This window comes from Mya arenaria, chromosome 7 (genome assembly GCF_026914265.1).
Source record: "Mya arenaria isolate MELC-2E11 chromosome 7, ASM2691426v1".
Lineage (NCBI taxonomy): Eukaryota > Metazoa > Mollusca > Bivalvia > Myida > Myidae > Mya > Mya arenaria.
Window position 1 is genome coordinate 2,031,698 of NC_069128.1, and position 23,895 is coordinate 2,055,592.

Consider the following 23,895-nt stretch of genomic DNA (forward strand, 5'->3'; position numbering starts at 1 on the left):
ACAAAACAGTTAAGTTTCTAACAGGGGGAGGGGGGGGGGCTATTCCTGAAAAGGTATGACGGTATGGACACAGAGTCATTTCATTTCCTTTTTAAGCATGGAATTAATCCAGGTATTGAATGCTGTAGCGTTCGAACATTTTCGAGCTGGAAGTATTTTCAAGAGTGTTTCATCTTTCCCTAAAATAATTGTCATTAATTCCCCAGGGAAGATGATCCTATTTGGATTGGTCTCCGAATTGGTTTGTTTCGTTAACAGTTAAACCATTGCCACTGAAAAACACGCATTTTCGCTTAAACCGATTGAGTTATTGTTGTCGGAATTATCGAATCCTTTCTAAACTTGGTGAATGAGTTCATTTATTTGATGACATTAGCACAAATTTAATCAGGAGATGGCTGGCTATTCCGGCTCTGTGAATTAATACTCGACGGGTTACTCAACGTTGCTGCTGCTGTGAATACCGAAACCAGTCGAATTATTGCAAACATTTTATTTCATTCCTTCTGTGAGAGGGCCTTTTATGATAAAATTATTAGAGACACAAAAACAACCAAATGCTGATTTTATAGAAAAATAGATCAAGGAATATATCAGCAGCAATAAATCCACAACCTTCGTATTTCACGGTAGTTTTCGATAATAAATCTGTAAATGACAACTCTTGACGCGGTCATATTTTTATTATCAACGAAAAATAACTCGTTCTGTGTGTCCTACAAAGTCTGTTAAGAGTTTTGTCCCTTCACGTATAACAAGGTTACATAAAACCATTATCGTTACTGAATATTGATCGTCTTAAAATAAACTTGAATGTACAGTTTTACGAATTGTTTTAAGAAAATATCAAAGACATATTAGCATGTATGACTCGATATTAACAATGACTTTAGCTTTAATTTAAGGATTTATCGCATTTTATGCGTATATATATGCTATAAGGCAGTAGGTAACGCGAGCAAATTCCGTGAATTGGCTAGCGCTTCTTGGCAATTTGATCGCTTGAACAATTATTTATACATCATAGATACAAGAAAGAATGCGATCGATTTTTATATTAACATTTTAAAATAATCATTCATTACGATTTGAAATAAGCAGTATCTTCCGCGATTGAGTATTTGTTCTTAAACAAATGTAACTGATATCATCAATGGTAAACAATAAAAGTTGATATGTTTAAGGTCGTGCATCATTGTTTTCATGACGTCGCACTTTTCCAACCGGAGCGCGATATATAAATGAAGAATGACGTAATAACACCTTGCGTTTTAAATAATATGAACGTGAAGTTTACCTATACGAAGGATAATCGAATGTAAATATAGGTTGCTGTCTTCCAGCGTTGAGGCTCTTGTTTGGTCTATGTTGGACCTTGATAAATGTTGTTTCAAACAAACCTTTTACTTTGGGGCTAGTGCCTGTAGAACCATTATTTTATTTTTAGTCAGTGAATACAATCTAAGTTTTCGAAACAAGTCGGTAACCTTTGAAATTCTCCCCCTTTGCTGTAAAATCAAAGCACCGAGGGCATTGCAAGGTTGGGGCTTGATCCTCAACCAGTGTTTTGAATATTATTCCGAATCACAGAACAAAACAATTTGAATAACCTTTTTTAATAATATTACCCTTTATAATAAAAGATTGAATACATATTATAAATATATCTTTTCTGGATATGCACTACCACCATGAAACGAAAAACGTCTTCTTTATACAAATTTTACCAATTTTAAAAAAAACAACACCAAAACTATAAATATGACTATCAAACAGAAACTGAAGGTATTTGAAATGCATCAACGAACACAATTTAAGACTTTTCAGGGTATTAAGAACTGTACTTTAAAGTACATATTTCCGTTCATTAGGTTGAAGGAAATAATTGTAAAGGATGTATTTGCATGAGATTTTATCATAGGAGCTCAACATTAAGCGATTTATCAATTGCTGGAAGAACAAATATAATCCTTTTTTTAACGGGAACTACAAATTATTTGATGTCTAAATAGTTAAGAATTTAACACTGAATTATAAGTCACTTGTTTTACAAAAGATGACTGGTAGCTACACGAATGTCCCTTGAATAATTAAACAACATAACACTAGTTCCCGGTCATTTAACCGACAATACCCCCCGCTGACCCGCTGTCCATTTGATGGCTGTTCGGGTCCTCGTGCACAAGATAGCCCGTGAATGTCGAATACACTTGGGTTGGCAGGCCAAATAGAGCAAACTGGATTTTTTCCCTGGATTTGACCTGTAAAAATTGTGAAAAGGCTTTTTACAAATAATACAGGCTATGACGCAGAATGAGCACGATCTTTTCACATATGTAAAACAACTGTGGCTACGAATGCGGCTGCATTTGAAGACTACTCTAGAGGCAATTACATTATCTTGACATAGGTATATGTGTTGTTACAATTTTGTGCAACTAGAAAAACTATTGTTTATTAAACAGAACTGATTGTTTAAAAGAACGCAAACACTTACTGCGCACTACGGCTTTCGTGCCATTTAGCGCGTTTCGCACGCTCAATAACACCATGATTTGCGTTAATAATACATCCCTACGCCCTTTTCAGACTTCAGTATTGACGTGTCGCCGATTTAATAGAGCATGACAACCATAGATGTTATACCGCAAAAGAGTATACAATCTTATTGCGTGTATCAATTGTTATAATTGCCGACCTGGATTCTGTCCTGCTTGCGCAGTTTCAACATGACAGTATTGCTTCCGACAGTGTGAGAGTTGTATCCGCTGACGCTGACCACTTGTTGGTCATTGTGCTTGAGGTCCAGCCACATAACGGTGTCTTTGTTTGTGGAGTAGCCGTGGAAGTGGAAGATGTACACACCTGGATAAAATAGACACAATATTATGACCACGTTTAGAGATGCACCTAAACGAAAATAGTATATTGCAATTTTTATTTGCAAATTCATTTTGTCGTCCAGAAGCCCGCCAACTGAAATAAACTGTTAATAAAGACTCAATGACTGTCTAGCTGAAATCTTAGTATCACTTTTGATCTAATACTGTACAGGTTCTGGTCGGGTTTAACTCACCATCGACCCTGATTCATTGACAATAACCTTGCGCGGGGCATGCGGAGATGCGAGTTAAGAGACTATAGAATCGTGTTCGGTTACAACGACTCGGTCTATAGCAGCATGAAGAACGAGGATCTTGTGATAATTACCTCCAGCGGGACATGACGAGATGCCAGACAAAGACCCTGTTATACACAACTATATGCTCTATCCATCTGATCCCCTGTGCTGGTTGTTTCTTTCAAATATTATTAACGGCCTAACATCGGCACTTGAAACTGAAAACTTGGGACTTTGACTAGAAATAGGGCAAGTTCGTTCGGAAAGATCCGGTTTATACACACTTTTATCGCTTACCAGCATGTACCGCCCGCTCGTCACATCGGATGACAAGTCTATGGCAATATCCTGGACTTACAACTAACTAGTGACACTTACCTGGAATTGGATATATTAAGATGGCTGTATTGTGAATGTATCGTTTGAGTTCGTCGACAAATATCAGGCCATACCCGACCGGTATATGGCGGTAATTATACTGATAACTAGTACCATTCACCTGGGATAGGACATGTGAAGATGCCAGTATTAGGATTGTATCCGTTGAAGTCGTTGATAAAGACCTGGTCATACACAACTGTATCGTCATCCATCATGTATTGTGTGCTCGTCAAACCGGTCGAAAATGACACTGACCGGTCTATGGCTGCTCCGAGAACTAAAAATAAAACATCATGTTCATAATATAGAAGTTTCAGTTTTAAATAGAACTAATTTGATTATAGCTATGATCCGATATGAACCACACTTTATCTCGGTTCCCGGGTGGTAAATAACAAACAATTTAATTAGACATTAACTGATATAAGTGCATGGTTGGAGGTCTGATTTCCGTTGGCATAGTTTTTTCTGTTGTTTTCACATCATACATATTTATTTCCATTTGTCAACGAAATATCATAAACATAAGATAACCTAATGTAATGTATTTGATACGAGAGCAATTCAAGAGGTTCTGTTACATGGTAGATAACAAACTATCCACAAACGATACTCGGACACGCTGTGTTCTAACTCCACAATGAACATGTATTTTTTAATCCTTCCTGTCATTATCTAGAAGCCTCAGTAGACTGCCCTATGTATTTAGGATTTAGACACTGGCACGGTACTTCAAATGACATTTATAGTAGTATATACCGCCCGAAAGCACTATGTTGAGACTATGAAATAAGAAAGGTAAACAATCGTCCAGGTCTAAAACATAGAAACAGGGCTCAAGCTCCATTAATTTGATACAAATGACACCACCGCCTTATGTGTTGTGGTAGGGAAAGTGTCAAGTGAAAGGGAAATATATGTTTACATCTTATTTTCTTGCCCAGAATATAAACTAATTCCCAACTATTTCAGCAGTATCCTAAACCAAATATTGTCTTCTACCAGCTCCATTACAGCAAAAGTATGCTTTACTGACAAAGGCGTTTTGTTCGTCCATTACGAAAGTAATGACTTCAAGTGATCACGTCATTATATTTGAGATTCATTATGTGAGTTAAAAGGCACATTGAAGTTAGAGGTATCATTTAAACATAATTTGTTTGAAGTTCCCTCGTTCGTTTTTACTTTTAAGACGACATATTTATCATATTAAGGATTTTCTAACGTCGCAGATTGTTGTATATAACGCACAACCTCTTAAAAAACGTCGTGTAGTACATCCGTATCTGATGTTTCAGTTAAGTAGCTTTGAAAAGGCTTAAAACTTTTATTTTATTCTTTAAATAGCGTTAGATATTGGAAAAAGCAAGAGATTCAGAACTCGTTAACCTCATTTGGTTTTCGCTTACCGTTTAAATGTGGTTACAGCATACTCAATATTAATAAACGTATCTTAATTCAAGCATCATTTGATTTTTTTATGAACTGTTTGTATGTAATGGTTTTTCCAAAAGGCGAAGAAGTTGAAACAATCGTCCAAATTCCTTCAATTACAAAAACGTAAATAATGCTTAAAGTAATTGGCTAGTATCTTCATCGTTTATTTGCAAAGTAAATACCATTTCACGTGAAAAGTGCTTAAATGAATCACGGATTCCCGATCGTTCTATCTAGATAACACATGACGCTCATTTGATAAAGTGATATAGGAAGGCATTGCGTACATTTAAGGAGTGATTCTTATTTATTTACTTTCATACAGTACGACCGCTTTTGCAAATCCATTTTGCTAGCGCTTCTTCGAAATTTAAAAAAAATCGCGACCGAATGTTCATACTACATAAACCCTCGAAAAAATCACTCAATAAGAATAAATCCTTATTTTTTTATTTAACATATTTCTATTCTCATTACTGAACTTTTTTCCAACTGAAAAGAGTTCGCGATTTTATAACAATAAAGAAAATAAAATTATCGCGTTTTTTAATCGTCTTTTACCTATGTCTGACCGGATGAATCAGAGGTTACAAACGGTGCACCGGCTCATGTTAAAAGAAAGCAAATTTGATCGTATTGGAATATTTACGATTTATGTCTCGTTATGCACATGATTTCGCAAGCGTTCCCGCCGTTGGAACTTACGGAACTTTCACCACATGTGATAGATTTCTATGCTACGCTTACGAACTGTTTGAACGCTACGAACTGTTCGCGCCAAGAACATATAAAATGGGCACTCTTATTCAAAATCAATACATACACATGCATAACAAACACAAATGTTGACTGATAAACATTTAACTACTTACTAAATAATGCATTTATGAAAACTATTTATTACTGAAAACACTAAATAATTGGCGAGTGCTAAAAGGTTTACTGTGATCTACTATCGTCTCATAAAGTAGAAATATCGGGATTTATGCACCTTTATTTTAAATTAAACTCGGTACTTTTTATAAGAACCATTCTTTTCGATAATTATTCATCCTTTTTGGTATATTAATACATTTGTATTTATAGTGGTAAATCTTTTTCGGGAGTAAAAGTGCATCTTTAAACTTTCACCGTGGCACTAGTTTTCTACACCATGATAACGTACTACTTGAACGCTACGATCCGTTCGCGCGGTGGACAAAACCTTACGTACTGTTTAAACGCTACGACCTGTTCGCGCCATGGACCTATTGAACCATCACCGAGGGCGATAGTTTTCTACTCTACGCTTACCTTCTACGTGAACGCTACGAACTATTTTCACTTTTGGAACTATTGAACTTTCACCGAGATCGATAGTTTTATACGCTATGTTGCGATTTTGACTTGATTGTGATATGCATTATTTTTCATAATGAACGAGTTAAATAGCGCACGTGATAAGCAGTTGTTTACACCGGGAGATCTTTGCAAATCGGCGAGCAGCAAACACCACTAACCTCTCATTTACGCTTTTTAAATGAAAAAGCGGCATAGTTTATGCTTTCCATTGAAAGCGTAATACTTTTTCATCGTCTTATTTTAGAAACTTAAGTTTTCATATCCCGCAATGATAAGAGCTTACGATATGTCACATTTGTTACGGTTATGCTGTTCAACACTGTGAGTCAGTTTATTACACTCTTGTTTGAACCCTAGATTATTTTAATAATGCATTACGAACAGACTGCAGACAATACAAGAACAAAAACCGAGCAGTATTACCTAGTGCATTATTCTGGTGATAATAGATTCTATGCATAATAATGGCAACATAATAATATTCTGATAATATGAATAATACATACCTTGTGTTGATATAAATACGACAAACGAAATTGCAGTAAGTGTCGACATGTTTGCTTTTCTTGTATGTCCAAGGGTTTTCTAAAATGAAAAAAGCGTATGTTGTTTATTTGTATTTCTACTAAGATGTCGATATTGCGATTTTATAAAAATTTAGTTATTCAACTATCATGATAATGTCTTGTTTTTACATTTTATTTTATATCACTATTATAACGAAATGAAGCGAACAAGTTAAATGTGTACCAAAAATGTAAAAAGTTTAGTCTTTATTCCTTTACTAAATAACTTACTTTGCGATAAAATTGCAAAGTTTCTAAAATGCCAATGTCCGTAAAACAATCAATGCCTTAAATACGAGTGGTAACTACAATTAGGAATGCGCGCGCAGACAATCTACGGTATCTAAAATAAAGCAAGAAAACATCGTTTAAATCATTGAGTCTAAATGTCAAATACTTAAGCGTTGACGTCACATGTGCATTTTTTATGCAATCAGTAAACTATTTGACGAAAAGTTTATGAATAAAATCTAATATAAGAATGACCCCGTCAAAACTGCGCTTAATAAAGCCTAATCGCCTAAGAAGCAAGCCCACAAATTATTAAAATAAAATGATAACAAATGATGTATACCTGTTTTATTTAAGCCCAAGATCAGTGGATGACATAAATAGACTGACTTGTTAGCATACTATAATCCCTGCCCATGTTACATGTGTCCTTTTTGGAAACAGATAAGTCAAAAGGTTCAGATAAGTGATAATAAATGAATGCAACTTCAATGACACACACCTGTATGTACGCGTTTTTGTGAAGTTTACATCCAATTGTTCATATTGACGTGTTGCTGTTTATCATAATGGAGACCCCACCGAAGTGAAATTTAATTAACTCTTATTCCGAAATCGCTATATTTGTATTTCTTAGGGATGGAAGTTAAGCTTTTTAATGTGTTTCTTTATTTATTGTAACAACGAACCTTTTTGGTTTTTAATATCAAACCGTACATATCAATGTTCACCTACCGTTGACCCTCTGAATTGCCCGAAATTTCAACCAAGTCTTCAAGTGCACCTACAATAACTAGTTCAAACGGCCAAATTGATGTATATTTCTTTATATAATTTTATTTCTTTTTTAAGCGTGACGCATTATTGGACCTGGCCACAAGCATTCACCTAAGGATAAAGATCACAGTAGTAGAAGAGCACTCAAGTGGTTGCTCAACATAACCATATAAAGCCACTACACACCAAAGGCTTCTGTATACGTTTTATACGTTTTGTGAGAAACGTAATACAGCGTGAGTAAACGTTGTCCAATGTACAGGGTCCATCCAAATTGTCAACACTTACTGTACCATGGTACTTTTTTAATGAAAAAGGTATAGTGATTAATTTTCATAATATCCAGGCATGGGTTACAAGCACAGTTTTAAACTTGCACTACTTGAAAACAATGTATCCTTGTAATGTAAATGTTAAAAAAACAATAACTGCGTTCAAGGCCAGCATCCGTATAAATAGAAGCAATAACAGTCCAATCAGATAGCTGAAACGTCCAATACTTGGTCAGGTATAAGAATTCAATTTAGAAAAACAAATAGTAAGGCTTATAATTTAAAATTTCTCGAGCGTCTCGTAAAAATTCCAATCGAAATCTAAGGAGGTTTATGAGCATTCTGCACTCTTACGCAGCGTATACTCTACGACCGAGCAGAGCTAAGGACTCTGAAAGAGCAGCAAAATGGATCACTGGAGGAGCACGTTTCGGAGTTTAAGGGACTCGTTCACAGATTTTATGTCGGCAACATTTTGTTTTATTATAAGTTCAGTTAAAGTTGTTGAACTTATTTTTATGAAGAAATGGCAATAAAAAAACTGGCAGCTTCTCAGTTTAACATAATCTTGTGTATCAAAGCCTATGTTGTTAACGTGTTTTGGCCAAATAAAGCATTTCCTGTCATATTTTTAAAATTGTTAGCGACAAAGGAGATCTTATCCTAACTGTTTATGCTGTTTTATAATTGTTATATAGTTTATAAAGCATTTCGCATGAGCATGAAATGTCTTCAATGTCTTACACTATAAAACGTGAACGAGTCCCTTAAACGCAAAATACGAACAGGAAAACACTCAGAGAAACACACAGATAAACGCAGTTTACATCATTATCAAATAATTAATCAATACAGGTTAGGAAAACTACGTCGTTACGTTTTGTGAATCAAAGTTAAATCTTACTAGATTGAGAGTTCCCTCCGTTCTATTAAGGCTAACGATGGCTCACGTTAGAAAACTATTTTGTCTTGTGTCCCTGATATCGTAACGCATACACTCCATAGTGGGAATCAAATTGCAAACGTTAGCTACGTGAACGACCGTTCTGTATGTTTTTGGCCCTTCGTATGCCCACCGTTTATAATCAAGGATAAATCGCTTCGTTTGGAATAAAAGACAATAATATATCCAATTCAAAAAGTTTTGGACATGGTTAGAAAACAAATGAAATGTAACGTTGACTTAGCGGACTCTTACTAGTAACTAAATTAGTATCAATTGACTATTATGAATGACATGTGAACGAAAACAGACAGAGCGTAAGGGACGAAGGGAACAGCAGAGAAGCAGTTTATATCTAGCGACGAAGGGGGTGGAGGGGGGACAGATAAACGGTTGATAGCTAGCGATGAACGTAGGGAACTCATATCTGCATGGCGATGAACGGAGGAGAGAGCATGTCAACGGTTTATATCCAGCGATGATCCCTTTGTTTCTCGCTTAAAACAAACGATTTACTTAAAATGCGATGGGAGTTTGATTAAAAATAATGCAATTGGCTCATTAAAGTAAACGATGTGGTGGACTCCTTATTACAAATGATGCCATTGTCGCCTGGTAACAACCGGTTAACATAAATACAGACAAGCTTTTGCGGATTAATATTTTTTTCATATGTTGCGCAACCAAATTAAAATCGTGTTCACAGTGCGTTCATTCCGCCCTTTGCCCTTGAACAAATTCATTCAGTCACTGAGTTGAGTGGGAGTACGTCAAGCCGTTCAAAAATATTCGTTTTTTTATCTTGGTGCAGTATGATAACAAAATGCTATAATTCATCCACAAAATTCTCGTTTGAAACATGGTTGTTTGGAAATGGCAAACTATTTAAACAGTATTCGAAAGGCGTAGAATTAATGAAAATGTTTGACTGCTAAACTGCGTGATTGTAAACACAGCGATACAAAGTAAATATAAACTCCTCACAGCGTGTTTGAGACAAGTTGAAGTGCTGCAAAAATGAATGTTTAAGCTCACACCCTAACATGATATGCACAGTCTGCAGTGGCATAACTAGGACTTGACGTTATATTTGGCTCACTGAAGGTGCGCAAGTTCGTATGTATGCCTCCTTTCAAAGGATATCTCTCTGCTACCGTTCCTGTCTGCACTCTTCCTTTTCTACTTTCATTTCCTGTAAAAGCAAGACACACTGGAGCCATCTTAGACACCGTTAGTCCTTTTTGGCCATCACCATGCGCTCCTGTCGTCCTTACCCACTTAGGACTACTTTCATATGATAGCAACGCCATCTTCCACAACGCCATCTCGAACCAAATGCACCTGTTCGGTTAACTACAATGTGAAACACCAATAAGAAACTTTTGCAGACTTGTGGCATGTTTCACATTTAATATATTCACGTTACGCATTCCGCCACATAGTAACGAAACAAGCAGAGGCTGAAGTGTTGCCTCATCGGTATATCATGAAATGATCCTTGTTGTCGGTTTCCCGCAATCATTGCAATGGTACAGAACTTTTATTCCAATACCATATGTTCAAATCACTGCATGTAAATATAACATTAACTGCATGTGCTGATTTATTTGTTTGTTCAATTAATACAAAAATATAAGCTAATTGCGATTATTTGCTATCAGAAAGTAATAAAGACCCTTTTTATCAGCATTACATTTGGATAAATTCGCTTGTGGTTTCTATTCCTACTCTTTTGTAAAATTAATCTTTATTTAACAGGGTAATCGGTAATATTCTATCTGCTCGGCTTTGTCCCTGTTGTACGGAATGCCGTAAGGGCCATCGCCTATGAATGTGTTGATCTGAAACGCGATACTCGATAGTACGATGATGAAAACGCGACAGTACGATGATGAAAACACGACAGTACGATAACGAAAACGCGATTATACGACAGTACGATGATGATAATACGATAAACTATCGTGTTTTCACCAGCGTACTTTCGCGTTTTCACCATCGTATTATCGTGATTTCGCGTTTTCATCACCGTACTGTCGTGTTTTCACATCGTACTGTCGCGTTTCCACCATCGTAGTTTCGTGATTTCGCGTTTTCATCATCGTACTGTCGAGTATCGCGTTTTGGATCAACTCATTCATAGGCGATGGCCCTAACGGCATTCCGTACTGTTGCATTCATTATTGTTTGTACTTTTTAAGTGCAAGGTATATTATACACGTGGCCAGCATGCTCTTAATTCCGCTTGTATATATGGGTGATCTTTATTATAATAACGCCACGTATTGGAGTCACAATAAAAAGGAATCTTACAGACACTAGCAAAGAAAAAAATCCCTCGCCAAATAAGGGCAATATAAATTAAAACCTTATTTTTAAAACAGTTGTAATTAGAATTTTTTGTTAATGTTTGCCCATTTTCGAGATTTATGATAGTACATGTATATAGTTCCCTATTATGAAAAAAAACTTTTCTAGATATTTCCTTACACTAGCTAAGTCATTCTGATATTTCAACGTTTCCTAAACTGTCTGGGATCTTACAATCGTCAATCGATGAACTTTCAAGATTTGAATGAGAAGACCGAATGAATGTCAAAAACAGAATTGTATCTTATCATCCTATCATTTATCAACGTCATTGACATTAAACACGTATCCTGTTGGCCCACGGAGGTATTGCGTTTGCCTACATATGTATTCCAGTTGTATTGGTATGTACTACTATTTGTCTTTGAATACGTCAACTCAGTCCATGGCAGAAAATTAATCTTCCCTATAAGACATACAGATGGTTGAGCTGGTTTAAAACATTTATTTACATCTCAACTCCTTAAATGAACTGCCTTTCAGCAATTGAACATATTTTCCAATGAACAAAATATGTTCGGATAAGTTTGGATCGCGAATCATCACATAACAATATACATCGAAATTGAAAATTGTTTATCTTGTTATTGTTTGTATTGTGTCAGCAGTACCCGAAAAACGTAATTACCAACATAACATATTATAAAGTGTAAATTTCTGATAAGTTAAATACGTTGCTGTCATTTGTGTTTCAATTTTACGTTTAAAAGTGAATTGAAGTGAATTACCTTTTCCCGTGTTATTGTGACGTAATTTGATGAACTGTTTCCGGTTATGGTCGGGTTGTTCTATTTACAGAATGGGTGAGAAAGAATAACTGTAAGGTTTTCTTAAATGAAATAAAGTTAACATTTCTTGAATGATATAATGAACTATTTGTGTAAATAAAAGTAACGATTGCGTTATTGATGTCATTATCGGGGATATGAACGGTTAGTTGGGCTGATTAAAGTACGAGTTGAGTCTTTCGGGCTCCACACACTTTAACCAGCCCAACTGCGTTCAATAATGACATTCATCCTGCAATTCATTTCTTATATAAACTCATCCAAACCAATTATTTAATTCCGGCATTATCCCGAAAAATTTAATTCGTTTATACATCTAACAACCATATAGTCCCTTTTTGTTCCACTAGATTAGAGATGAAATGTTAATTTAAAAATGAAAGTGAGTACAAAAGAAATATATCTATGAAATCCGATGACATACATGAAAGTTGAAACAATAGTTGTAATCGTAAAATCAATGTTCCGTTCAGGTTTCCTGACCTATCCTAAATTTTAGCCCCGAAACTATATATATATATATATATAATAAAGGTTCGCATATGTTCACAGGACGTAATGATAAAATGGATTTTGGAAGCGTTTCACGAATTAGCACGTGCAAAGGTTCGACCTGGTATTGTCAATTCGAGCTTCTGATCCAAACAACCGTCAATGTTTTATTCAGTCTTTGATTGATTTTATCAAAAAGGGTAATCCTGCATAACTGCTATCTAATAAAGACAGTCGACCACGGTCCGGCGTACCTGATATATATAAACACGGAAGATAACTTTGAAATGGCGTTCATGAATTCAATCGTAGTTGCAGCTCCTGTCGTAAATTACCAAATCTGACATTAAATTAGTTTTAACAGAGAGTAAACTATGAAGTTCTTAAATACTACTCGTAAATGCCCAAACGTTCGAAATATGCTCCATTAGGCATTCGTAATCCAGTATGGGGTACCTGTATACTGGTGACGTTTCCTTTTGAACACTGATCTATATTAAAAGTATACAAATTGTTAGTGTTTTGAAACTACACAGTTATAGAAATAACATAGACTTACCTTGACGATTAAAATACCAAAAACCGTATCATTTTTACATGAACAAATTTATCCCAATTTTTTTATTAAGACAGGGTATATACTCAAGCTGCAATGCTCAAAATGGGTACGTCAGAACAAGAACCAGTACAACGTCGCTGTGGCGTAGTCTGTCATTTTGTAATACTACAAGCAAAACAGTCACCTTACAAAGTGTTTCCCGGCCTTAATCCACGCTGTTAAACAAACAATTTTAAGATGGAGGTGTGTTTTGTTTTACTCGTTATAAAAGCTCTAGGTCGGAATTCGGATTAAACAAAAATGTAAGGTCAATAGTAAAATCTATGCCAGAAAACGGACTATGATAGTCTAATTGGTTATTTTGCCGTTTAAGGTTACAAGACGTTTACCCGATAAAATTATTCTATGTATGTATTACGTGTCTGATGTTGTGTATTTCTCGTTGACCCGCCCTTCTGACACTTAAAAGGATAATGGTTATGTTAAGGTTGTTGTGTTATTCCCTTTAGTCTTCATTGTATTGAATATCGTCTGCTCAACCCTGGTTTTACAATCAACCAGAATAAATACAGTAACACTAGTATTATTTCATTGGCTACCAAAAGTATCATTGGCAGCGGCCGTTCAGTTTTACAATGTGTTCAAATAAGTTATCAAGGAAATTAAAAAGATACAATGGTATGTAGTTTATCATATGAACACATTTATTGAGCAGGAATATCATTATACATATGGAAAGTATATACATATCAATCGAATAATAACTGCACATGCATCTAAAGGATTTAAATTCAAGCACAGTTGTTTGAATAACAAAATACTACTGAAACAGATGGATTTCCGTGTTTTAACATTTGTCGTTGGAAAACATTGACAACATTTTTTTCAAAAGCGAAAAATATATTAGTCGCCTACTTCGTTTTATCAATTTTCATTTGTTCTTTGTAGTATAACGAGTGTACGATCACTAAACCTCATCACACAAAAGTGCAGCTATCTACAGTAAAATACAATCTCAATTACCACTACCAATAACTTCCCATAGAGTGAATTATATCAATGCACAGGTAATGAATATAATACCATTCTAAATCAGACAAACGGTATGTGTACACGCCTGCAAATTTACATGTTGTACTGTTTTACATTTGCCCATTGTAACGCTATCAATAACAAAACGAAATCGCCATGGTCATTAAATCTAAATCTATGTATTTTACGAAAATAACAAAATGAAGCATATAACATTGATAAAGATCACGTTGAACATCACACGCACGCACGCACGGAAGCACGCGCACACGCACACACACACACACACACACACACACACATCCTCACACACACGCCCGCACGCACGCCTGCATACACACACACACTCCCACACCAAAACCCACAAACACACATTTGCTAATGAGTTAAACGCAAAAAATACTTTGTGGATGAAACAATCAAATAAGATCATATTAATATAAGACAACACATTGTAATAATAATAATAAAACAATGTTCAATTGTACCGCGACCATCAGAGCTAGGTTTTAAAGTAAATAAGACGTAGGCAACAAATATGACGGCATAGTTTTCGGTGAAACAATATAATGGCTGCACCCACGGTGTTAAATGTAATGAATGTCGTGGTTACTTCCAAGACAAGCTGAGTATTTTCCGTGCAAAATATAGTTCACAGCATCTCAAAAACATGACCATTTTGAATTCAAGGTATATACAAAGTTGTATGCGCACAACAGTGCTGATTCTGTAATAAAATACAATCTCAACAGAACCAGAAAATGACCATAAAGATAATACTTTAAATCCATAAATATATAATAATTCTAATAACGACAAACGGTACGTAGGCATGCGTGCAAAATGTACATGTGTAGTAGCCCCAAGACCTAACATCGTGTGATGAGCTTAGTGCATTCATTTGTCAATTTCAGTACAGTGAGGTAGATATTGTTATCAGAATGAAGGCCTTTACTGTAGAAACTTTAATACAGACGTCGAGTTGTCAAAAACACACAACTATTCCAAATACTATAATTTTACTTTCAACATTTAAACAATCGTTTCGCCCCCATCCTGTATGTGATGATAAAATTAAGCAGCCTTTCTTTTAATAATGATTTTTCAGTTCAGTGACGGATCGTTGTGAATTTGAAAACAGGGTATTCATTTTCATCTTTATAGTTGTACTTGAATCCTTCTATGATAACCTTGAATTCATCATTGCAAGCCTGGATACTTTCTTTAAATTTAGCAAATTTCTTTCCTAGTAAGGTACTGCAGTCTTTCAGTTTGATGGTGATGGAATGAGGCACGTGCTTACAAATGTCAGCGAGTTTAGTAAGTGTTTCGACCGAAACAGTCACTCTGAAGAAGTATAGGTATTCAATATGTGCGGGTAATGAAATAACCAAGTCCTTCTCGACCTCAGTATCACACATCTTCAGTTGTTTTAAACTTCTTATTTCCGGAAGTGCTTCGAAAAACAAACGACTATCTCTACAACCGTTGATCTGTAATGTATGCAGTTTTCTGGCAGTGGAAAGGGCCGGTAAAATGGATTGTTCAGTTTCAGCAGTGACGTGGTCCAACGTGCAAGAAATGAGTTCCCCTGGGTTTATATCTATACGAGAGTGGGAATCGTGGGGGAATGAGTTTTCAATATGTAGGTATTGAAGCTGGCCACACTCCTTCATGTCGTATGAGTTGTGCAGATTTCGGAATGTGACATATTTCAACGTATCACTAGAGCCCAAAATGACCTCCTGCAAAAAGCTGACGTCTTCAGTCCCTGGTGATGAGTTTCTGCAAATATTTAAAGACACGATGTGCCTCCTATTCATTTCGACAAGATCTTTCCACAAACAATTGCCACTTTTTGGCTCATGACTTGTAACGTGAGTCAGTACAAGTTGATTTTGTATGTTTCCGTTATTCTGGCATTCATGCAACCCTTCGAGCATTAGCGACTGAAGAGATCGGATTTCATCAAAATGGCGGTTCAGGTCTAACTTTGTCTCTGTTCCGACATGATGCAATTCCTTTTCAAGCTCTGTGGTTTTCTTCTGCATCAGACATTCGGATATCCTTCGCGAAGTTTCAGTGCAAAGTCCACAAGCAAATTTGAAGAGAAGTGATATGTCATGGACTTTGTCTTTGTGTCCATGCAACATAAAGATGCTATCTATTTGGATGTTGTTGTCTACCGCTAGATGCAACGCAGCAAAGTATTCCTGAAACGTTTTGTGAAGAAAAGAGTACGTTACAACTTTCTTGGTCGAAAACAAGGACACCCTCTGTGTCAAAATACCAATGTCCAATGCAAACGCCAACTCGCTCTTTGACAAATTCGAATGAACTTGCTTTGTCGTGAAAACAACAGCAAACTCCCTCTCGCGAATTTGTAGAACATGGTTCGCAAGGCGAGCTAGGGAAACAGCAAGAGATTTGTTTTCTTGAATATTTTCCTCGTTTTCAAGACTTGCAGGAAAGTTTTGAATATCTTTTGACAAATCGTGACTTTGATACGGTTGTGGCTTTTTATCATTAGCCCTTCCAAACAGCATGTCAACCATACTGCTGTATATTTTGCAAACAGACGGTTCGAGGGTTCTACCGTCGTGCCAAAGGCAAAGCAAATGCATGTGTATGATAGGAATTTCAAGGAGGTTGTTTAATCCTCTCGTTTCAACTGCCACAAAGAAGTCATCCGACGTCTTTGATTCCCCTTTCCTCTTGTTCAAGCTTTTGATGACCTTTCCTGTCAGGTCATTCGGGTTGTGCACACCCAATATTTCGAGCCGTCGGTCGATTTCTGATTCTTTGATGAATACGGTTGCCATTTTCCAAGGACGAGTAGTAGTTACAAACGTACAATTTCCCCTATGGACAGTGGAAGGCAGAGTTTTTGTGCCCTTGCAAAGACAATTCTCCGAATTCCCTGTTGGATGAATCCATTCGTCCAAGCCATCTAGAAGTACAAGACATTTGGATGTGCTCAGGACCTCTTCTAACATTTCTTTTGAGTAGGATGCATGCTTTGTTGGCAAACATTTGACAATTTGGCGCAAAATCATTTCCTCTACGTTACATTCGCGACCACTGAAATCTCGTAATGCAACGAGAAAAAGAAATTCAAATTCCCTTATGGATTGTACATCATCGAATAGAGGTTGGGTTGCCTCTGGGTTCGTGTAGTGTGACTCTTTGTTGCTCCAGAGGTTTGCAAGGGCATTGCATAGTGAAGTCTTTCCCACACCGGGCTCACCTTGTATGTATATATTCTGCAGTTGTTCTGTTCCTTTACAAAAAATGTCCCTTAGCGCTGTTACATCCTTTTTGCGCAATTCCACAGAACGTCTTAAATGTTCACCGCGAAATAATGCTCTGTCGTACTTTCCTTTGTCCAGTTGGATGATCTTTGGCTTAACGTATATGTCGTGTAGTTTGTCGTCAATTTCTGGTAAGGACGGGTACACTGGAAGTGTACTGTATTGTGACATGTAGAGCTTCCCCAAATCCTCCTTAAAATCTGAAATTAGACACGCTTTGCATCAAAAAAACAGTTTTCTTACTACTGGACATATACATAAAGCCTTTTAACCAACTCTAAAACCGGTAATGAAAACAATCGTTAAATAACTCGGTTCAGGTATTACTGTTAATGGTGAATCTGAAAAAAATATAAAAAAAGCCCAACTCTCAAAGATTTCTGTTTTGTCATGATTGTCAAAACTCAAACCCTTCCATTCATTTGATGAAAGCCTACAGTCTTACTCTACGAATAAGTTTGTCATATGTCAAAACGTAATTAATTTTTACCCAGTGCAGTTGCGACAGACATTTGAGATTTCACATACATCCGTTGCTTGTCACCATCTATCATAAACTTTTCCATGTTGCATCTGAGTTCCTTCATGTGGTTCTCTACGCTTCGGATGTAAGATGTTATCGTTGATACTTCGTTCTCTGTGATATCCATGGAACCACTCTTCAACTAAAACGGGTAAATTATGTTTACGTATATAAGCTGTTTCTAGCATAAATTTTATATCTTTTAGTTGTCATTCGGTATCAAAATCAGTGTTAAAATGAACAATTACTATTCAATGCCAATTTGTTAAATATCCACAAAAAAACAACAATTATTATTCTTGCAGAGTAGATGGTATGGTGTTTAATAAAAGAGCATTCTTGGCGTCAGTTTATCATGACCTGTGTTATCTAAGGCTATTCATTACATATCATTATTATATTAAAAGCGGATACTACAGGTATTTGTCATAAGAGTACTCTCCTATCCGGCGTTAAATTCTTTGATTAACTTTCTTATCAACATAATCTTCCAAATATACCGAGGCTTTAAAATACATATGCATATTTTAACCGCCTCCGTTGGCTATTGATGATAGCGTCCACCTACGGAGCGGAAGATCGAATGTTCAAAACCCATTGGGGGCTTGTTTTCTGACACAGCCGGTTGCTAACATAGTAATGGGTTATAAGAAATGAGTATCAGTTGCCTTTTTTGACAGGCGCCCGGCATATAGGATAAAAACCGGGCGTAAAGATGTTTATCAATCAATATGTGTCACAAGTACAGCGAACTGGTCCCTAGTTGAGAAAGGTTACAATATGATAAACACAAAGATTACTTATATTTTACCTTTTCCAAATCTTCTCGGGCACGGACTGCTTTTTCGTTTTTTCTTAAATATCTTTCATCATTCAGCAAATTAATGAATGCGTCGAATAAAGACATTGTCTGGTAATCTGTAACCTCCATGTCAGGATTATGACGTAGTTTAGTCACATGTTCCTTGGCCTAATAATATGAAAAAATAAGATTGCTTCTTTTATGTAATGCAACCTGCAATTTGATACTCAGTATTTGTAGTTTCTTTAAAACAATGCAAATGTTTTGTACGTTGTTTTCTATAGTGAAACATGAGAGCTATTCAAATGTATTTTGCAGTAAATTATTTTTAAGTAGCGCACACGCAACACGAAAAATATGAATTTTACTTAACATAAGCATGTTTCAATGATGTTCATTTTTATAAATAATAGAACACAAGAGGTATTCGAACTGAAATCAGAATTACAATCGATATCGTTTATTTTAAAATGCATTCTTCCAAATCTATAATTGTTTATTTTTAGAAGTTAAAATATCAACACTTTATTCGGACAAAACTGTTTGAAAACCTCACACCCGGAAACAAGTATAATACCATGTAGATCACAAGAAAAGCGACAGTTTTGATAGTGCGTTGACGTTAGAGAGTTGACGTATAAAACAATATGCACGTACAATATTACTGTAAATGGATCAATATTAAAAGCTAAGCATTTAAAGTAAAGACAATGCACGTGTTGATGTATATGGATATCTCAGAAAACATAAACAACGGAAACTAAATCAACTAAACTTTCTAGTAAAGCAAACGGAAGACATGATTACACGAATCATACATCTGAATGATTTGTCATTTACTGAGACTTAAAGCTGCACTCTCACAGATTGAACGTTTTGACAACTGTTTTATTTTTTGTCGTCTTGGAACGAGCAGTTTTTTGCGTAAATATCTGAAAACCAGTGAAAAAAGACTAATGACAAAAAATCAGATCGTAGATGTTCCTATTTCCTCTCCAAAATTGATGTTTATGCATTTTTTTAAACCGTTAGTAAAGGTTTAAGCCATAAAACATTAAATTTGGAATGATAATATGAAAATCTGCGATCTGATCTTTTGTCAACAGTCTTTCATTACTGGTTTGCAGAACATTATAAATAAAAGATAAAAAAATTGCTAGTTCCAAGACAAAAATAAAAGAGTTGTAAAACCGTTCAATCTGTGAGAGTGCAGCTTTAGGAAGTTGACTCTTCTTTTTTAGATTTAGTGACCAATACTACTGCTGAGTAATTGTAAATGTGGAGATTCTGTTTTGTTTACATTTATGAGTGTAGCTACTTAAATCAATAACATCCCCTTATACATAATGTAATCACAACGGAAATCTCCGATTACATTACTTCGGAGAACTTGAGTTTATCAAAAGGACGAAAGGAAAATAGCTCTATATTTTAAGTCGCATATAGGATGTTTTTGCTTCACCGCTCGACATGTATAAACATACCCTTTCAGCAATATTTTCTGGCTTTGATAGATCATCACTGAAGTATTTCTGGAAGTACGTGCAGTTCATGATGGAGCTGATAAGCCCGTTTAAATCGGTTTCCCTTGCATTGGCTTTGTCGGCATAACCTTTATAATGAAATGAAAATACATAGTGTGGTTTGTGGCGGGTTTACAAACAAAAACAAACTAACTTAACCTTGATATTAAACAGAAAATATGAAGCCTAGTTTAACGCCAAGTTTAAGAACCACACTAAACATTTCAATGATTAGGAGGGCGGTTTCATCAAGTATTTGGGACAAGGCCACATAATTAAATTAGTTTGTTTGCGATAATCCTACCCGAAATGTTGGGAATGGGTAGTTAAGGGGTTAGACAAATCCTTGTTGTACGTAACTTTCTGCATCTAATAAAATTGGCATCACCTTTTTTTATATTTATTTTACTGAGTCGGTCTGGTAACCGCTAATAAACATTTTTTATGATGGCCATAGCAGCAATTAGAAACAGCAGGCACTGTACGAAGTTTTGATGAAACAACTCCGTCGTCCTTATTCGAGGCAAGATTTTATATCATATGTTGTTTTAATATTTTATACGTGTTATCATTTATATTAATGTTTTTAAGCCAATTAATACAAAATTTATTTTACTTTTTTCAAATGAAAATTGTATAACTATTATAGTGTTATGATGAATAGTTGTATTAAGGAAGGTTACTTTCAAGAATAAAAAAAAGGTTTTTTGAAGAAGTACTTGATCCCTCTGAAGCGATTAATATGGCATTGTTAACAATAGGATTATTTGAATCATAAACTGCATGAACAATGCGGACCAACTAATCAAATTAAATAAGTCTTTTAATTTTATAGAAGGAAATTTTCGGGTAATCTTCGTTACTTTATGAAAAGTTGGCGGTTGTCGACTGTTAAAAGGATTTTTTGCTGTTTAAAGTCTTCTAAATGATCAAATGTGAATTTGTCTGGCGATGCCTTGACAATTAAAACAATACAAATATTCAAAGAAAAATACAGTAGCTCACCATCCGGAGACATGAAACATTTCGCAATCTCCCAGGCATCTGTGCACCATTTGGAAGCGTCTGTATTCTTCCATACTGGACTTACAAAGCGATGATTGTCTCTAAGCTTCATGACGAACTCTCCGCAAAACCCGTTCGTTTTGCATGGTGTGTATGCCAAATCGGGGCTTACATGGCTGGCGCAACTTCGCATTGGTCCTTTGCAAAGATTTTTGGTCCCACATGGTAGCAAATTAGGAGTTTTGCAAGAAGTGCAAAGTGTGTGCTGTGCGAAACTTTTGGTGGTGTTGATGTCCTCAATGATTTCTCCTTGCAATTTTCCAAAACCATCCGTGGTTACGTCTGCAAATACTTCCTGTGTGATGCACACACCTTGCCAACATCGACACCAGTTCTTGTTTAAAGGTTTTCCTGATCTGGGTCTCTCAGCCATTACATGTAAAATTCTTGCTTCAAAAAGTGTTAATGCAAATGACCAGAACAGTCCTCATCTCTGTCATTGTATTACCCATCGGACGGTTTTAGTATAGCTTTCTGCAACAGTTAAGGCATAATACGCCGTACAAACATATTCCAATAAATACAGACATGTCACACAACTAACTTACAAATATATATTAAACTGAAAACAAAACCGAAATTACCATATGCCACCAACTAACAGATTTATCCGTAAATCATAAAACGACATTTCCATGATACGAAAAATAAGGAAAATCACTTGATGTTTCAAATGTCAGAAGCAGACAAATAGTTTCAATTGCCTAAGTGTTTCCTTCCGTATCCCGATCGCAATTATCTTGCATAACGCTGTTTTATATAACAAGTCTAGCGTTAGCCCCTGTCTCTATCTCTTTTTTCTTAATACAGTCTTTGTTCAAGGATGTAAAACATATGATGCATACATGATGTTTACAGTTCACCCATTTCTAATAATTATGTGATTGAACCTTCAAATGTGTGTTTTGTTTTTTTAAATCAAAACAAGATATAAATAGAATAGAATATATCAACTTACATAGTTTAGCATGTCTCCCAAGGTTGGTTCACCAAACAATACTTGTCAATAACAGCTGCGTATAAGAAACTGGAAACACTGGAAAAACGTGGGAAATCCCGTAATTCAATCCGAATGCTCTATATCTGATATTGAATCAAATGTGCCGTCTGCACTATAGAACGGATGACTCACTTAAGGGTGCATAGCTATTTATACGAAATCAATGTAAAATCATGTCATGAATATAATCAAAGCGCTGAAAGCGCTGAGGAACGGTGGCCCCGAGAGAGTATGCAATTTATTCAAATGATGACAGGAATTTCAGAAACGAATGGATAGGAACACACAGGGAAGTTGAAAGGTGGGGTTCATATGTTTCACAACAACGTACGAGTTGACAGGCTTCAATTTTATTAGGCGTGATATATACATACAGAACATATATATACAGTGTAAGATAAAAATAATGTATGTAGAATATGTTTGAACATTTTAGGGTTGGGACGTTTGTTATTTCGAAGTAGTTGAAAGAGAAATACAGATACACAAGTTGATATGAAATGTATGTCATTGTATATTTTCATGCAGTAAGTATGCATATTATGGTCATTTTTTTAAAACTCATCCAGGCATGTGTGCTAAAAGATGTTAAAATTGTTCCCAAGGGATAAGTTTCACAATGGAAATGAACATCACGTTAATTTTGAACAAGAGCTATCACAGAGACAGCGGGCTCGACTATTCCGCCGCTGTTCAGTGTAAGGATTGAAAAGTGTTGGCGAAACATGCATGGATCACTGTTAGATTAGATTTCAATGCAATTCATGTGGTGAGACAGCAACATAAATGTGGTTACATGGAAAATTTCAACCAGAATGTTTAAGTCTAATAATAAAGGACAATTTTTTGCAAAATACAATTATATATCTTGGTTATTCAATGACATTGAGTGGTTGAATACCATTCTATTACATCGAGTAGTTGCTGAGAAATTTACCTATGTGTGCTTACACGCAAAACCTTAACCAGAATTTCTATGTCGAATAATAAAGGGCAACTATTTGCTTTAAATGAAACTAGAGCTATATTACATGGTGAAGTTTGATGGTTGAGTACAATTGTATGAGTCTCAATGCAATACATAACATGGAAACAAACAACATAGCAAATGAAAAGTGTTTTGTACAAACGAGTAGTACAATGTTTTATTTACATATCAAAATCAACGTAAATGAGGAATACATTCAGTAAATGTCTGTGTTGGCAGGGTTCTCAATACGTTTTGGTTGAACCGTCTCAAATAGTAAACGACCAGCTTCTACTTATTCTACTAAAATACATTTAGTTTTTTTTCAAATTTGAACCGGCCCTATTGCCATTTGAACCGTCCATTTTGGACGGCAGCCGGTTCTTATCGAGAA

The 23,895-nt window shown here is 35.7% G+C and overlaps 1 protein-coding gene across 4 annotated transcripts; it reads right to left on the bottom strand.

Moving 5' to 3' along the window:
• Window positions 1-1,606: 1,606 nt before the first annotated feature.
• LOC128241726 (uncharacterized) lies at window positions 1,607-22,645 on the bottom strand. 4 transcript variants are annotated; one of them, XM_052958784.1, is made up of 7 exons: window positions 22,119-22,394; window positions 21,475-22,008; window positions 20,431-20,558; window positions 6,787-6,865; window positions 3,621-3,779; window positions 2,699-2,865; window positions 1,607-2,261 (listed from the first exon to the last, which is right to left on the bottom strand). In XM_052958784.1, the coding sequence occupies exons 2-7, from the start codon at window positions 21,905-21,907 to the stop codon at window positions 2,121-2,123; spliced, it is 1,107 nt and encodes a 368-aa protein (XP_052814744.1). In that variant the 5' UTR covers window positions 21,908-22,008; window positions 22,119-22,394; the 3' UTR covers window positions 1,607-2,120. The 4 variants fall into 4 exon arrangements, with proteins under 4 accessions (XP_052814744.1, XP_052814742.1, XP_052814743.1 ...); XM_052958782.1 differs by lacking the exons at window positions 1,607-2,261; window positions 2,699-2,865; window positions 3,621-3,779; window positions 6,787-6,865; window positions 22,119-22,394 and adding exons at window positions 14,470-17,821; window positions 18,112-18,286; window positions 18,956-19,114; window positions 22,493-22,645; XM_052958783.1 differs by lacking the exons at window positions 1,607-2,261; window positions 2,699-2,865; window positions 3,621-3,779; window positions 6,787-6,865 and adding exons at window positions 14,470-17,821; window positions 18,112-18,286; window positions 18,956-19,114 and having other exon boundaries at window positions 22,196-22,358.
• Window positions 22,646-23,895: the final 1,250 nt, after the last annotated feature.

Coding starts and splice junctions, on each gene's coding strand:
- LOC128241726 (XM_052958782.1), bottom strand. CDS start 21,907: ATGGCTGAGAGACCCAGATCAGGAAAACCTTTAAACAAGAACTGGTGT. Junction 20,559..21,474: donor ATGTTTCATGTCTCCGGATG/GTGAGCTACTGT, acceptor TTCATTATAAAG/GTTATGCCGACAAAGCCAAT. Junction 18,287..18,955: donor CCCGAGAAGATTTGGAAAAG/GTAAAATATAAG, acceptor TACCCGTTTTAG/TTGAAGAGTGGTTCCATGGA.